Source organism: Poeciliopsis prolifica, unplaced genomic scaffold (assembly GCF_027474105.1).
Source record: "Poeciliopsis prolifica strain line A6 unplaced genomic scaffold, Auburn_PproV2 SCAFFOLD042, whole genome shotgun sequence".
Lineage (NCBI taxonomy): Eukaryota > Metazoa > Chordata > Actinopteri > Cyprinodontiformes > Poeciliidae > Poeciliopsis > Poeciliopsis prolifica.
This window is the reverse complement of record NW_026562417.1, coordinates 133915-151576: the sequence shown is the minus strand read 5'-3', so window position 1 is coordinate 151576 and position 17662 is coordinate 133915. Positions and strand designations below refer to the sequence as shown.

Genomic DNA, 17662 nt, shown 5'->3' with positions numbered 1-17662 from the left:
CATCAACCTCACTGAAACTGCATGTGTGTGTGTGTGTGTGCATGTGTGTGTATGCGTGTGTGTGTGTGTCCTTTAAGATCACACCAGGGCATCCTGGTCAGATCCTGCTTGACTGTTTCCTTGGCCCTGCCTGGATGTAGTGAAGTCAAACCAAAGGAGAGTGTTTCCTCATGTTGTAGCAACCGTTCAGAATTGGTTTAAGGATCTGAAACTTTAGTTCGATAAAAGACACACAAAAAAAAGGACAGCAAGGAAACTACATCACTATTTTGCTCCAGGATCTAAATGATAGAAATCTTTTGGAAAAAAACAAACAAAATAAAAGAAAGGGAGTGGAATATTAAAAGATGGACGGATGCCAAAATACAATCGAGGCAGGTTTAAACTCTTCACCCGCCGCCGTCTTTAGGTTTCTGATCAACTTCAAACCCAGCGCCAATGTTCTGGCCGACTGAAACGTTCAGGAACTTTGCTCTGGTAAAATCTGAAATTTTTGAAACAGAAAAACGATGGGAAATCTACAAGGAACAACACTTCCACCTGGGTACGCTAAAAACCATGCAGTGGCAAAAGCAGTCAGATTGACTTGTCTCATGAACATTTTTTCGTTTGTCTCATTTCCATTGAAATAAGACAAAAAAAAAAGCCACATCTCAGGTCAGATTCTTTTGTTGCGGAACAGAAAATCATAGCTGGAGTCAAACGTTAAACACGCTCCAGTTTCTCTTGCCGCACACACGAGTGGTTTATTGCATCAACGAGGTGCTGATTTCAGAAGCGCGGGAAGCGTCTCCTGTCGGCGATCGCTATCTGAAATACTGTTTTTGCAGAGTTGGATTGTGGGCGTGGGGAGAAAGAGGAGGAGGAGGAGGAGTGGGAGGGGAAAATTAATTCTTTGTTTTTTTTTTTCTTCTTTCTCCTGAGAAGCATTTGACTTGTTGGTATCTGCAATCCAAAATGAGAACGAAAAACAGAAAATAATCCTCCACTTTCTGATGTTCGCTAGGTTTTTTTTTTTTTTTTTTTTTTTTGTGCCATTCCATAAAAACAGATGCATGTGTGTGAACACAAGCAGCTCCTTCTGGGTTGCTTCTTCTCTGCACAGCTGAGGAGAAAAAGTGGCCTGCTCCAGCTGATCTGTGTGTGTGTGTGTGTGTGTGTGTGTGTGTGTGTGTGTGTGTGTGTGTGTGTGTGTGTGTGTGTGTGTGTGTGTGTGTGTGTGTGTGTGTGTGTGTGTGTGGGGTTCTTCCTTTATCTACATCTGGGCAACATCTGTTTTGCATCTGTCTAAGACCTATTGAGCGGTGCGTGACACTGCAAAAGAGAGGCAAAGGGAGAGTGAAGTGCGTCCATGCGGGGCGGGTGGTGGGGTCCATTTGTGGCCCGACTGGCTTCTTCTCTGTGTGGTCATGCTACCTGCACGGCGACCCAACATTCTCCTTGGTGTTGTTTTTGTGAAGGTTGTCTGCTCAGTTAGTCCTCCATGCATTTTCCTTAACGCCTCTTTATCTTTTCGCACCAATGTCCTGATCGAGACTGAGGACTTCTAGCTGTTGCGTCCAGATCCAGATGTCGAAACCACAGGAGGAGAAGGAGAACTTTACATCAGTGTTTGGATCCTTCTTGTCGCTGATGGTATTGGGTTTCATTTCTTTGAATTATTATTATTATTTAAAGTTTGCAGCAGTGAATCAGGTCACATATGGAGGCGAGAAATCTTCACACAAACCACATGGAAGATGAAAACTGTGAAAGCTTTCATGTTTTATGAGCTAACATGGAAACCAAAACCGTGACAAATAAGGCCGAATTTTGATGGGACTTGTTGATGGAAGTTTTCAGTTCAGTTTTATTTGTGTAGCACATTTCGACAAGTGCTTTACATCTTAAAAAGGTCACCAGCTGTGAAACAAGCTTCTAAACATTAAATTTAGTCAAATGCAGTCATCAATACCCATCACATATATTGATCAGAGTTCCATTCTCTGCTAATCAAAGGCAACTCTACATTTAGTTTTGACTTAAAAGAACAGCGTTTCAGCTGTTTTGTAGTTTTCTTTGTTGTAGTTTTACTTTGTTCTAGATTTGTTGCGTATAAAAATTGACTGCTGCTTCTCCATGTTTCTTCTCTATGTTGTTTCTTTGCATTTCATTGATGGACATTTATGTGAGACATTTCTGGGGATGGATTGATATGGCTTAGCCTGAGCAATACAGACACTTTGAGTTACAAAAGTATAAATTGCCTTTGATGCTTCGCAACATTCATCAAAGAACATCCACTTTATGCTGGTAGAACTAAAAACTTTGCATTTTCCTTTGCATGTTTGCAGAAGGTACATATATTCTGTTTGGACTTATATATGTCTCATAACCAGATATTTATCTTTGGTTGGTTAGACTTTGTCTGCAATGAAAGACAATGTGAAGAATGTCGTTTTCCCATCGTTTTGTGCTGAAAATGTTGATCTGAGACTTCCTGGAGCAGCAACCGTGGAGCTGCAGAATTCGCTTCCACGTGTGCCCCGTTTTTTTTTTTTCCGCAGCCGTTATTAAAAGTCAGTGTGAGAAAGCAAAAGCATTAGGTGTGTGATAAAGCACGGAAGAGTAACACAGGAAGTGAAGGGGCCCCCCAGTTTTAGCCGCAAAGTTGTAGAAGTGGAAACGTCTCACTGTGGCGCCTGTATCACAACCTTCCCCCTTCTACTGATGTATGTTCAGATTATTACTACCACTACTGTTAACTAAGCTGTAAATATAGTCGCACAATTTAATGCGATATTTAGGTAACTTCCTCTTTAAGCAGGGGCCCCAAGAATGGAAAATTACTCCAAATCTGCATGCTGCGCGTCTGCAGCAGCAACAGAAATCCGCTCTGAGCGGCTGCAATGGTCTTCCAAATGGGGACACAACAATCTGTTGTGGATGAAACAATGAGCTCATGGAGCTTTAGGCCATGATTTGGAGGGGATCACACGTCTCGTGATGTAACAGAGTCATGGGTCCCCCCCCAGCAGGCTCTGTCCCCTGGATGCTGACACAATGCTGAATGTACAGCTTATTTGTTGTCTCTGCAGGGGGTAAATTCTGTCCCCTCATAGCCAAAACCTCTGCAAAATCTTTGTATCTAACCCCTTTTATTCTGACAGACCGAATAAAAACGACAATCCTACTGCAGTCTAAAGCAGGAGTGTTTGTGGCTCTTGGACTGATTTCTGTGGTGCCCAACTGCAGTTCAGGAATGATACAAATTTATTCAACTTATTTTTTACTGAGAATAAAATGACTGGTGTTGTTGCAGTTGAAAATGCTAAAGTGCACCACAAATCCGGAACAAACCTCCAGAAAACTGCCAAGCAGCCGAACCACCGATTTCCTTTAAATCAAGGTTAAAATCTTTGAGGTTTGCGAAGATGGCATTTTGTCAAAATGTGTCGTTTGTTTCCATAACCGGTGACCGTACGATGTTTTTACGGCGTAAAGAACTTTGAACTGCGTTCTCGCTGAAACGTGCGTATGCAGATAAACTCTGAACTCAAAAGTATTTGTTTGATTAGAATCGAACTTTTATCAGCAGAGCCATGTCTACCCACAGACTTTTGCTGAGAAACTGAGTTTGCTGCACCCAAATCGGCTTTTATTTAATTCATTAGACTGCTAAACATAGGAGGCGTCTTGGAAGAAAATAACCCAAATCCTGTCTTTAAAACACAATACATTTGTTCAACCAAGTGTAAAAGAATTTGAAAACTAGATTTACTTAAAGTATTTTATAAGTAGCACCTAACATCTCCCCACACTGGGATTAAATAACACACAAATGAATCTCCAGGAAGCTGATTACACTGGATTATATTGAAAGATTTTGTATTTTTTTAAATATCTTAAACTGTATAGTTTCTAAATGAACATTCCACCATGTCGATGAAGAAAAAATGTCATTATAACCAATGTAACGGGTCAGATTAAAGGACAGTCACAAGATAGATAGGCCTAGTCAAAGTTCAGATGTAAATTTGATTTAAAATCTGTGCATGAGCTGTTTTGCAAAAAAAAAGAGTAGATGAGGTTCAATCTACTCAAGCTGGTAAGAAGTTCTACAAAAGTCATAAAGGGATGAATACACTTTGTAGATTATTTTATTTTATGTTTTTTTTCTTGAATAAAATGTTACAATTTGCTGATTTTCCCCATTAAATAAAGGAAACAAAATGGTAGCTGTAATGTAACAAACGGTGAAGGTGATTTCAATAAGTCTCAGTGGTTTGTGTCTGGATGTGAATGTTTTCACGTCTAAACACGTTTTTAAAACTGTCTGGTCAAACCAGAGAGGTTCAACCCTACTGTGTTCTCGCTGTGTTGCGCCGCCTGGTGGTTCACAGAAGTCATAGCCTTTATAGAAAACAGCCGCTGTGGAAGTTTCAACAAGCAGACCCACTTGCTCCCCCTGCTGGCGGACAACCAGAGCTGCAGCTTGAACGGACTCAAAATGGCCTATTCAACTTTAGAGCCGATTGAAATGTATTTGCAGATCATGGAACGGCCTGCAAAAAGAGAGATGTTAACATGTTTTACTGTCAATAGAAACTGTGCGCCATTAAACGTACTTAATGCTGAATGTACAGCTTATTTGGGAGACGATGAGCGCTCCAAGTGAACGTTCTTGCAATTTGACTGTGTTCAGATGTACAACCGCATAACCAGGACAATTACCATGACATCCACATCCAGCAGGGGGCGCTGGTGCTTTTCTCCAGGGGTCAATAGGTGAAGAGCAGGGAGCACGCGGACAGGCCGGCAGTCCGTCACAAGACAGCAGGATCAACAGCCCCTCTTCAGATCTTATTTTAAGCGATTCCGAGATGACAAACTAGCGAAAATAGATTTTAAAGTATTTTAGTTGCTCCTTACTTTAAATTGCCAATCTTGCTTGAACATGGCAATGAGTTCACTGTAGTTCAAACCATACAGTCTCTAGATATTAGTCCAACAGAGCATCTTTGGGATGTGGACAAATCTGCAGGAACTGTGTCATGCTATCATGACGGTATGGACTAAAAAATAAGAAACAGGATTTTGTTCTTGTTTCATCCTCAGGTGAGTACTTTCTGTACTCTGAACCAGAACGATATAAACATATACAGTATCTACATGTTTTATTCTGTACCCTTTTTTCTCCTCAGGTTGTGTCGCATTCCTGAAAGCATGTCGGGACAAAAGGCGTATTAAAATAAGAAGCCAGTTGTATGTGCTGTTTTCATTCAGCGGCAGCGGCGCTGGAATGCTTCATGCGATACTCGGAAACGTCTGCCAGCCCTCAAACAGGGGAAGACGGACACGAGAGACGCAGACTCGTTTTCCAGCCTCAGTGGAGTTTGGATTTAAATCAAGGAGAGACGCTGAGCTCCAAAACACACCAGTCCAAAACACGCCCTTAAAAATCTGCCACCTTTCACGCTTCCTGCTCTAATTTTTATAGTTTTATACTGTTGTGTTTTCTATTGCATTTGCTCTCCACCCTGTTGATGAACCAGTCATAGCAGTGACATAAGGAATTTACCTCGCCCTTGGGGCACCATGGTGCCTGTACATCGTTCTGCTTTTTCCCCTCTCTCTCTCTCTCTCTCTCTTTTTCTCTGTGTGTGTCTCTCAAACAAACACACACTCTCTCTTTCTCTGAAACAAACCAGTGTAGCTCAGTGGTTTGTTGTCGGCAGTGCAGGCAGCTGTATGGGGTAGCCCTCATTTGGTGACCTCCTCTCCATGGCTTGCCGTCTCTCCGCCGCTGGCTCCTACACCGTCGTCATCATCCCACTGAGGACCAGCCTTCACAGCCGGGAGGCCCTTCGCTTCTACCTATGGGTGAGGTCGTGTTTGTGTATGCTGTCTCAGTGTGTGTTTTATGGTCAGACGTTATAACTAGATAACAATTTACTTCCTCTGGAGTCCATAAAAGTGTCACAACGTCGATGCATTTGGCCGTGGTACATTTTCTTGACCTTTTCCCGAAGCTTGGAATTTAGCACATATTATCTAATTATATGTATTTCTGCAGAAGCAGCTGTCGCGTACGCTCCAAGAGTGGCTGCAAGATGTTAGTTCGCCTTTAAACTCATATAGGGTGCTGATGATGGATAAATAACTTCTGTGAATGCATTTTTTTTAACCTATTTACATTATTTTGGAAAAGTTTCACTCCTGTTAAAGGTCAAAGTTGTAATATAATCTTTGTAAATGCTAAATGCAGTTTTTATATGATGCAAAGTTGTCAAACTAAAGTCATTTTACTGTTCAAATATGAATTAATTGTAATTAATCACATTGTTTTGGATAAGCTCAAGAAATCAAGAAATTACTTACATAGCACCTGTCTGACGACATGAAGTAGGCTAAGATTTAAAAAAAGCTTGTCATTGACAATATACACTTAAAGAAATCTCCTGTGTAACAAATGTTCAGCTAGCTTCTCTGTAGCACTCCACTTACACTTGATAGTAGCATGTTAATCATTTTCAACTAACACTGGTTTTGGCGAGCCTCCAGGAGAGACTTTTGAATGAGAGTAACACCTCAAAATCTCAAAATCTTGATGTCAAGTTAGCAGCTAGGTGGTGGCGTTCGCTTTACTCTAGTTTCATTACTGAGTTGTCCTCGTCCTCGTTGCTGCTCTCTGGAAGGATTCAAGTTGAACTTGTTGCAGGACAGAAAACACCCTAAATCTCACCCAAGGTTAGTAACACTTGCTTTTCTTGTTAGGAACTGGTTTGAAAAGCTGGCGAACATTTTGGAGCCAGTCCAGACAGGATGGACTCTAGCAACTGTCATGGCAATGAGATTGGCTCTGAGGATTTAAAGGGCTTGGGTATTTTTATCGCTTTGGGTGTTTAGTTTTTTTTTGAGGGGGGGAGAATAGTATTTTAAGGGTTTAACAAGAAGTTCAGTCTGATGGAAAATAAGAATCCATTGGGTTTTTATTTATTACCACCTCCTCCAACCTAATGCTGGACCCTGAAGCGGGATTATGACACAAATTCAATCCATTATTATGGAAAACGACAGAACATCGGCAAAACCTAAAAAGTTACGTATCGATTGTTTGGAGCAAATACACACTGCTGTTATTATAGAACCACAGTGGCCAACAGCGAACTGTCCTTGAAACCTCCATTGATTTATTCTTTTTTGTGTGTGTGTCCATGTGTGCCTGGAGCCAAATCTGTGAAATAAAATCTTAATTTAACGTGATGCGACGTCATGATGAAGGCTTTTTGCACAAGGCTGCTCAGAGTGTGATTGGTGTTTGTCTACATATGTGAAAACTTTATTATTTAGCACTTGTGGGATTTCCCACACAAGTGAAAATCATGGCAAAATCTTTGATTCCTATTTTTTCCGGTACATTGTGAGCCTGTAATTTTGCTCCTTTAGATCCGAGTCCACATTGTAACATATTATTGCTCCTATAAACTTTGGAGCAAAAGGAAAAGTTTCAAATTTTTTGCTTTTCACCATGCCAAAATTACAAGAGGATTTTTAATTGGCATCGATAATCATATTAATGTCCCTAAAATTTAATTTAATAAACAGTTTTATGTTGGTGTTTTTTTTTAGGGTGGGGGGGGGTTGGTTTGGCTACAAATTTACTGCCATTCTTTGAGGCGGATTATATGTTCCTGATTCTAATGTTTTGTCATATTTATTATTTCTTTGCACATCAGTCACCTTTTCCATTTTGGCTTAATTTGTCTGAGTCACCATTCCCCACATGTCCAGTTTGTTCTGCAAAGTTTCTCATTAAGCCTTCTGTACAATTAGGGAGACTCAATTAATATTTCCAGATGTGCTTTCATTGTTTATATTTTCTGATGTTTTCCTGTTTTGTCATAGTTTTAATTACATTTTAAATATTAAAGTGACCTCATTATCTTCTTGTGATTATATAGTTGAATCTTTTTCTACCAAACACTCCAGTTCCACTGGAACTGACTACTGTCGTCCAAATGAAGAGTTTCCACATTTTGATTTTTTTTTCTACTCAGATTAAGCAGATGAAGGACCTGGAAAAGGAGAAGGATGCTCTGTGGTCGGGTCTGGAGGTTCTGGAGAAGGGTCGGCTGTGGTACGTCCAGCGGCTCGAGGAGAACAGGGCTCTGCGGTGCGTCGAGACCAGATACAGCACCGGCGCTTCTCACAAACGTGCAGCAGAGGTACAGATGAGTCGGCCTGAGAATGAACTGGAGCCAGATTTATTTTTTGTGTCATGTATAGCATTGGAAAGAAGTTGAGTATGAAAAACAAAAACTATCACCAACAATCTCCGGGCTTGCTCAGCTGCCCACATGGACAAGCACAAATGTCTTGATCAGATGAGACAACAATTGAGCTAAACTAGCACTGACATAAATAATAAAACAATGATGAGAAACTGTCTCTAAACTCTTATGGCTTAACTGAAGATCAACGGGTTTATGGTTGAAACTTAGAGACATCTGTGTGTTCCAAGGTACTAACTAATCCTTTTAAAAATGTACGTAGCATGCTTTAAAAACAAGGAAACTAATTAAATTCTGTTAAGAAATAGCAGAATTTAATAATAAAATAATATTTTCTTGCATAACCAGCAAAAACATGCACCAACAGCTAGCCAGATAGCTAAATGGATATTATATTGAGATAGCTATTCAAAATCAGAGAAAGAAAGTTAGGAAGCTATGATGTTGCATCAAAACAAACTTAATTGTGCAAATGTAGGAACTCATATCATCTAAAACGTTCACTAATTATTTCATAACTACATCGTTTACATTATCAGGTCTATTCTCTTTAATTGTAGTGAAGTGTTTGTTTCTCCGTAGGCTCGGTCCTGCTTCCCCACACACATCCAGCAGGTTAACGGCTCCCTGGGCTCTATAATGAATGAACCCAACGTCAGCAGCAATCCCTGTCTCTGTGATCCACTGGCGGACAGTGACCTCCGCTGGCGAAACACGGTACTGACTCAGGTAAATGTAAAGCTGAATAAGTTTGAGCTCATTTCTCTCAATTCCTCAGTCCATGCTCTCACACCAAGTTAAAAATAAATCCTCTCGTAGAAAGTGAGTGAGAAAAACCGTCGGATCTCCGTGTTGGAGCTGGAAAAGGAGGCTCTCCTTGATGAGCTGCAGGATCTGAAATTCAGCTGAGTGCCGGAATTCAAAATGAGATGATCCGCACACCGTCGCCTCCCAGATCCACTGAGTCTGAGACCCTTAGTCTTTTGTAAATACATAAATATTTAGTTAAATGAATAAATTGCTATAAATTCTACCCACTGTTTTTTCTGGTGTTCTTTCAAATATCATAATCTTGGCCAACGTGTTTTCTTGCCTAACATGTTGTTGGCAAAATTCACCAGTGAGTCACTCATAATTTATGAAAGCCAAACCCTACAGTATATAATCTGCTTTTACAGCCATTTCTCATGATCCAACTGAGTTTGTGATTTACTTTTTCCTGACTTCTGTATTTTGTGTTTCGAGTTATTTGTGTATTTCCCCATGTAGCTCTGTTATTTAGTGTTTATTGATCTAATCATAGTCATCCCGTGTTCCTGTGGTGTCTTCAGTATAATCTCCATTCTTTCAACCTTGCTCCCCACTCATGTAGTTTCCAGAAGGGTTCAAAAAATCTTTGCAGCTGATACTGTTGTATTTTTTTTCCTTTTGTTTACCTGAGCTGTAGAGAGGACCCTGCATCATTTTGTGTCCTGGTTCTTCCGTTTCCGTCCCCACATGAGGGCTCCCTGTCGGGACACGCCGCAGGAACCTCCTCTGGTGGTCCCACACTGATCTTACAGCAACCGACAAAACCTTATCGCACGCAGTCATCTTTAACGTTTGCAGGAATTTTCTCTCGTGCGTAGCACGACTGTAGCTTTGTGCGCACAGGGAAAGACGGCTGGATTGTTTACTGCCTTTAGACGGATGCCGACGTCTGATCAGAGTCGGCACCTGTTTACCTATGTCGACAGTAGCTCCATGCACAGACCTGACTGTTTTATTTTTAGCTTTTCATATCAAAATCTTTCCATCAAATTCTCATCTTCCCTGAGTGTTTGTTGACATCAAGGCCTATGGTGGCCCTCTGTCGCTGCCTCTGTTTGGATAGGTTGATCAGATCGCTGCTGCTGTACTCTGATTGTACAAGCATGAGAAGAGCACTTTGATTAATCAATTTTTTTTTGTGCTGTCTGTGACATAAATCGATGCAAAAAAAAAAAAAAAAAGTGGAACTAAACCAAATACTCCTGCTTGAACAATGCAATGTAAAAGAAGTGCCTCCTGCACAAAATCAGGGCAGGAACCAGATCACAATCAGCTTATTGCACATCCGGAAAGAAAAACATCCATTATGACGGAGGCTTGCCTTTAAGTAGCTTCATGCTTTTGGTCTTCAGAGCATCGTTGAACCATCAAGCCTGGGGCTGCCAGCACTCCGCTAATTATTGGGTCTAATTCATACACAGCGTTGCCAAACACCTTTGGTGAGGGATTGTCACGCTTCGAGGCTGTCAATGCCGCTGTTCCATAACAGCACGGTTCGTCTGAGCTGCACCCTGCTGGTCTTTCCTAATGCCTTTTAGTTGCATTAACGGTTTTGTTTACTCTTTCAAAAAATGGTGGGTGAGAATCGGAAAGGAGAATATGGAGCTAAATACAGGTCAACCCTCTGAGGTTCACCTTTCAAGATCACACCAACCCGAAAGAAAGAGTCAGAGATAGAGATTGTCTGTCACGTAAAATTCATATGAATGCACTAAATTCACAAAACATGAAGAAACTGAACCAGTGCTGGATTAGGATTTCACCACAAGGATTTGTATGCAGTCCCACCGTTTCAAACGATGCCAGTTTGCTCTCAGTGCCAAAAAATAAAAAAAGAATCGGAACAAAACAAATAAGAAATAGTTCAAGCAAAGATGATAAAAGTCATGTCTATTTGGTCCATTTGAACATAAATACAATGTTTAAAAAAAGTAGCAAAATCAAGAAAATAATTGTTTTTATGACATTTATTTTTACCAGATACTGATCATTATTTCTGACTAGAAGTAATTTACTGCCAGATAAAAAGCACAAGTTCCACCCAATTTTATTAATATACTAGATCAGTTTACGTTTCTTACTGGTTTTGATGATCATTTCACTTTTGCATTTGTGTCTTTTGCTTTAAAGCATAAAACATTAGTAAATATGTTCTACCTAAGTTGCACGAATACCTTTTCCTGGCCAACCACCGCTAAGAAGCTCAACTTGTTGCACAGTTGATTTAGCATTAGTCCTGCAGCTAAACAAACTTAAACTCTTGCGACAAGATGTAAAGCTGTACTTACAACAGTCCTTATCTCCTGCAACGTTCAATAAATGTCTGAGCAAACCTTTACAATGTAATTTCACACCATCAAATGTAACTGTTATTAAACAAGAAGCTTACAAATTAACATTATGAATTATTTAGTATAAAACCTTTTTCTTTTAATTTAAAGTTTGCTTAGAAGATTAAATGCACCACCTTTTTGTTGTGAAAAACTTTTCTTAACATTACAAAAACAGTTTCAGCTGAGTTTGAACAAACTTTTGCAATTAAAATAAGTTTATTATTTGTTCATTTTGCAGCCTACGCAAAACATTCATTTCTTCGTAAAGGAGAATGTTTTTCTTGTTGTGATGTTGACATAATTGCATATTTAGGCCCTGACGGACTTAAGTCTAAAGAAAACTTTTAACTTGAACAACTGACTGTAAATTGTATTATTTTGAAGTCAAACACATGAAATTGGTAGAGAAACTGTGAGGGGAGATAAAAATCAAGGTGATGGTAAGGAGGTTTGGACTTGGACCTCATCCCCAATGTTAAATAAATAAAAATGCCAGTTAAACATGGAAAAATATTTCTCACTATTAGGGGGTTAAAAATAATTTTAAACCGTAATAAAATAGTTGTTGTTTACCTCAGTATATTGTCTAATCCTATCAAAAATAAACCTTTTTTAATGAGATACACATAAAATATTTGCATATTTTAAAATTTACCAGGGATAGCCTGCTAATAAATTTGTTTTATTTTTATTGTATTTGCCAAGCCTTCTGTTGGCATATTAGAGAGGTCACTGCCATGATGTATCTGCATATAGTTTTTATTTTTTGTTACTCTACCAGGCATTCCCTTGTCATGTAACAGCCTAAGTAAATAAAGCAATGTTTTATTTTAAACAGAATTTAGATGAAATTCAGAGAAGTTCGGCGGATAGTTGTGTGTATAAATTCCGGTTTCATGAGATTTTTCTAAAACTAAATTTAAGTGTGAGTTCATTGATTTAATTTGTAAAAGAATAGAAACACAAATGCTGCTGCTGCCTCTGAAATCTCACAAAGTTTTTTTTTTCATTATTTGTGCCACATTATTAAATTCGTGCTCACCACAAAACAGGGTGAAAGACCTGTCATGCTGTGGGCGTGCTGCACGAGTGATTGTGTTAAAACCTATTTTGTTTTTCTTAACTGAATAAATGTATTCAGCTTTGAGATTTTTTATTTTTCCTTTTTTTAAAATGTATTTTATTTATTTATTTATTTGTTGTTGTTGTTGAGTAATTTCAACCCTTTTTTTCCCCCATCTCTTTACCTACATTTTAGTTTCAGGAAGTCTTCAGTAAACATTGTCCCCGCTGTCGCTCGCGCTAGCCTTGGACTCTCCGTCACTTCCGCACTCTGTCCTCCGCCGAAGAGCCTCGCAGGCGCGCGCCTCCCTGAGCGACACCTCCACCCGGGAGACGTCGACGTCCAGCAGACCCTGCAGGTGCTTGATGTAGTCAATGGCCGCTCGCAGCGTCTCCACTTTACTGAGCCGCCTGTCGTCGAGCTCCTGCGGCAGGTGCTCTCTGAGGCGCGCGTAGCCCTCGTTGACGCAGCGCACGCGGTGCCGCTCGCGCTCGTTCCGCTTCTGGATGAACGCGGGCTCGAAGGAGAACTCGCACACGCCGAAGGGAGCCGGGAAGGGGAAGCAGGGCAGCCGCCCGCAGGGGAACCCCTGGTCCAGGTAGGCGGCGTCGACGTGGAAGGGCATCCCCAGCCGGAGCGCGTCCTTGCGGCGCGCGGAGATCCCGCGGAGAGTGAGCGGAGGCGCAAATATGTTCTCCATTAACTCCTTATTATGAGATGTATTTCTGGAAGAAAAAAAGAAAGCAAGGATTTGAGATGAACAGAAAATTCAGGTAAGTTAATGTTTTTTTTTTTTGTTTTTTTTTCCAAAGGTTAATTTCTCACCCGTCAGACTCTCCTCATCTGTTTCCTTCTGATGGATGACAGGACAGAAACAGCCTGGTTCTGGCTGGGGAGCTTATAGGGGTGTGATCTGTGGTGGAGACGTCTTGGATCGAGATGAAACTACAAAACCTGTCCTTCCTTCCGCTCGGTGGGAAGCAACGCTCACTGCAAAGGAGAAAACAACAAACTGCAAGAAAAAGAGAAAAAAAACCCCAACAAACTTATCTTTCATCAGAACTGAAAGGACCTGCAGTGTACCAATGTGGGTATTCTTTGAGATTTTAGATAAGTTAGTCACAGTTTTTTTATGCTCAAAACAATTTTTTTTACCTCTAATAACAGTTTTAAACTCAGAGTTTAAAATATCAATTCTAAAGACAATTGATAGCAAATTATTTTCCTTTTGTGAAATATTTACTCTATGCCGTCATGATCCAAGAAAATCTAAAACTAACGACAAAAAAACCCAGCAACAAAGTAAAAACAAATACATCATAGCCCTTTTTCAGCAGTGGTTACAAGTTACTAAAAAATGCGTCTTTTATGCCCACTCTAAATAAATAAATAAACACCAAATAAAAATAAACATTTTTACCTAATTGGTTTTAAAGTTTGAGTTTTTAAAGATCAGCGTCTGTATTGTTCACACAATATGCAGATGATTGTCGGCTTTGTTACTAGAGCTATTTTCACCTTCTTCTTTTTTTTAACACATTCAACAGAATGAATTAATATGCTGAGGTGTTGGTGTGAGTATTCTTGATGTAGAAATACATGAATATAAAAATAACAACAATAAACCTGCAACCAAATCCCAGCTAATTGTTCCTGTGCAGAAAGCTAGTGTTTGCACTTCAGCACCGCTACCGGTTAAAGGAAGCTAGAAAAGTTGAAACGTCGATAAACCTTAATATTTACAACTAATTATCCCTGAAAAGAATTTACAACATGTATTGCATTTGGTAGTTTTATGTTGTGTTGCAAAATAAAGGCAAATTATGTGAAGTTTTAGATCATTTGGCCACAAATAAGCTAAAAGTTTGTGCCCATCTAACGTCACCCAGACTTCAGATGCCCCAATGATCTAAAGTCTTAAATCACTCATGTATTTATTCATTGAATACGGCTGCATATCTTCATGTCTGGTATTAATATGGCCTGAGTTTGTCTTGTGAAATTGAGTGGTTACAAGTTACTAAAAAATGCGTCTTTTATGCCCACTCTAAATAAATAAATAAACACCAAATAAAAATAAACATTTTTACCTAATTGGTTTTAAAGTTTGAGTTTTTAAAGATCAGCGTCTGTATTGTTCACACAATATGCAGATGATTGTCGGCTTTGTTACTAGAGCTATTTTCACCTTCTTCTTTTTTTAACACATTCAACAGAATGAATTAATATGCTGAGGTGTTGGTGTGAGTATTCTTGATGTAGAAATACATGAATATAAAAATAACAACAATAAACCTGCAACCAAATCCCAGCTAATTGTTCCTGTGCAGAAAGCTAGTGTTTGCACTTCAGCACCGCTACCGGTTAAAGGAAGCTAGAAAAGTTGAAACGTCGATAAACCTTAATATTTACAACTAATTATCCCTGAAAAGAATTTACAACATGTATTGCATTTGGTAGTTTTATGTTGTGTTGCAAAATAAAGGCAAATTATGTGAAGTTTTAGATCATTTGGCCACAAATAAGCTAAAAGTTTGTGCCCATCTAACGTCACCCAGACTTCAGATGCCCCAATGATCTAAAGTCTTAAATCACTCATGTATTTATTCATTGAATACGGCTGCATATCTTCATGTCTGGTATTAATATGGCCTGAGTTTGTCTTGTGAAATTGAGCTCAACTTTCTAAAAAGTGTTCAATTGCAGTTAATTTGTATTTTAACAAGATGGATGACATTTTTTCCTAAGCTCAGGTTAGATCGGATGAAACTCAGCATTTGAAAACCTTTTGCGCACATTTTTATTTAAATACACCACAACTGAAAAAGAAATATTTTTTTTGTTTTTCAACAATTCAGCAGTTTGCCTGATTCCGAGAGTTGCCATGGAGAGTTTGCCATGCAAACCAGAAGAAACCCAGACTCACTTGTTTTCATTTAAGATATTTGGACTTCTGAACCACCTGGTGTTAAATGTATCTGCCAAAGTCAGCAGGCCAACAATCTGCTGAGTGTGTGAAGAAGAAATGTCTTATGAAGACAGGATCATACCCTTACTCAGATATCTCAGAACCGATTTTAGGAGTCCGAGGTAAGGATGGAATTACTTGATATTTTATGAAGGAAATGCAGATATATTAGTTAAGATGTAGAATGTAACTGTCAATACATTACTCTGGGTTGCAAAATTGATGCTTAAGAAACCTGGGATTGGAAATCTAAGGCCTCTTTTTTTATTTGCACCATTTAGACTACGTACCTTTTTCCTTCCCTGAACTGATTTTTGTTGATCAAGTTCACGTGTCAAACTCGTGGCCGCAGGGCCAAATCAGGCCCACCTTATCTTTTTATGTAGCCTTCTGAATTCCAGATGTGAAATTGCATCAATCATTCCCTCCAGTTTTTTTGCCACAGCAACAATTTACACAAAAATTTGCAAATCCCCACATTTTTTTACATTTCTTTTGTGCTAATGCATAGCTGTGGGTTCATTGCAAATTCTCCACAAAAATAGTCAAAAGCATTTAGTTTAAATGACTGATAGCTTCGAATTAATAAAAAATGAGAAAAACAATCATGGAATCGGAAAACTGATCTATGTGAAAAGATGTTGAATACTTAAAAAAATGCATAGGCAGCTATTTATAAATATGGTAAAAGTTTTCTTATCTAGTGAGCTTGATTCTCTTTTTGTATTTGTTGTCAGGTCTGTTACCTACAGGACATCAGAACCTGAATATGTACCTGAAAACGAAAATGCTGCCATCGCCGAGTTTAAGAGGATACTGAAACCCATCTGGCATCTTATTTTAATCGGAATTCTGACCGGGATCCTCGTCTGGGTGTTTTTAATCGTCCTCCTCGAGTGGAACACCAAGCAAAACGTGTTGACGAGTCTAGCGCATGTCAAAAAGGAGAGGAAGACCAACACCGAGAAGCTGCTAGAGGAGATAAGGAGGATGGTAGAACAGCTGAAGTTAACCAAAACAAACTTCTCAATTCTGAAGGCGGAGTATGACCGGCTGTTGCACAATCTTCCTTGCAATGCAACCTTCCTGGAGCATGAATTAAACAGCCTGAGTGCGGTCTTGGACAAAGCTTTAAAAGCTAAAGCACAGATTGAGGGGCAAGCCAATCGGGTGGCGGCCCAACTGAAGTCTGTCCAGGATAAATACCGGCCTGTGGAGCTGAAGAACCAGAGACAGCGTTCGATCCTGTCCTCCAAGCGGCTCAGCTACATTTGGGATTTTTGTAATCGGACCACGCTGACGTGTTCCCACTGCCGTCCGGGGTGGACAGAGCACGCTTCCAGGTGCTTCCTCATCTCCAAAGTGGACAAGAACTGGGAAAGTGCTCGTGTCGATTGCCGCAAATACAGAGGGGACCTAGCTATTGTCCTGAACAAAACCGACCAGGAGTTCCTTACGAACATGGCGTTACAGTTTAAAAATAAAAATCCTCGCATGACCTCCCACTCATTGTGGATCGGGCTGCAGGACATGGTCAAGGAAGGAGTTCACTTCTGGGTCGATGGAGAGAGAGTCAAATGGGATGTGGCATACTGGAAATTTGGGGCGCCCAACAGCACCGAATTTGCCTTGAACACTGAACATGAAACTGAGGACTGTGTGGCCATTGCACCGCCGGATCAAGTGGGACCTGAAGGCTGGCTGGACACCTGGTATGAAGCTGATTGTACTGAGAGACATCACTACATCTGTCAGGGTGATGCCCTGATTAAGCCCTAGATAAAAGAAGTCCTGTTTTAATCTGGCCACAAGACACATGTGGGCGCAAAAAGTCGGGTCAGAGAGACTGAAATGTAACTTTCTTGTTAAAAAGCACAAAACTCAGAACAGACAAAGCTCGGAGTGAAAAATTGTGGGGGCAGTATCATGCTGTGGGGATGGGGTGGTGAGATGGTAGATGGAGATACAAAAAATATTCATTCTATACTCTAAGAAAATCTAAAACTACAGAGGAAGCGAAAGAAAAAAACAAATATTAAGAATTGTTAGTTTGGTACCTGTGTGATTTACACAGTATGCAGATGACTGTTCGATATATTTCTCAACATTTCTTTCACTCCCCTTAATTAAAAATGCAGAAATGCTGCTGTTGGTATGCTTTATTTATTTTTTTCTTTTTACAACTAATTATCCCTGAAAAAATTTACAACATGTA

The 17662-nt window shown here is 39.8% G+C and overlaps 3 protein-coding genes across 3 annotated transcripts; 2 read left to right on the top strand and 1 right to left on the bottom strand.

The window, feature by feature from the left end:
* Window positions 1–5334: 5334 nt before the first annotated feature.
* Window positions 5335–9306, top strand: sapcd1 (suppressor APC domain containing 1). Its single transcript, XM_055055697.1, has 4 exons — window positions 5335–5862; window positions 8040–8207; window positions 8856–9002; window positions 9093–9306. Exons 1-4 carry the CDS (start codon window positions 5764–5766, stop codon window positions 9180–9182), a joined length of 504 nt encoding a protein of 167 aa, XP_054911672.1. The 5' UTR covers window positions 5335–5763; the 3' UTR covers window positions 9183–9306.
* A 1728-nt stretch (window positions 9307–11034) lies between these two features.
* Window positions 11035–13391, bottom strand: LOC129376229 (achaete-scute homolog 4-like). The gene is made up of 2 exons (XM_055055774.1): window positions 13305–13391; window positions 11035–13204 (listed from the first exon to the last, which is right to left on the bottom strand). Exon 2 carries the CDS (start codon window positions 13177–13179, stop codon window positions 12688–12690), a length of 492 nt encoding a protein of 163 aa, XP_054911749.1. The 5' UTR covers window positions 13180–13204; window positions 13305–13391; the 3' UTR covers window positions 11035–12687.
* Window positions 13392–13481: 90 nt separating this feature from the next.
* Window positions 13482–17592, top strand: LOC129376227 (low affinity immunoglobulin epsilon Fc receptor-like). Its single transcript, XM_055055772.1, has 3 exons — window positions 13482–13566; window positions 15338–15569; window positions 16185–17592. Exons 2-3 carry the CDS (start codon window positions 15505–15507, stop codon window positions 17224–17226), a joined length of 1107 nt encoding a protein of 368 aa, XP_054911747.1. The 5' UTR covers window positions 13482–13566; window positions 15338–15504; the 3' UTR covers window positions 17227–17592.
* The last annotated feature ends 70 nt before the right edge of the window (window positions 17593–17662 follow it).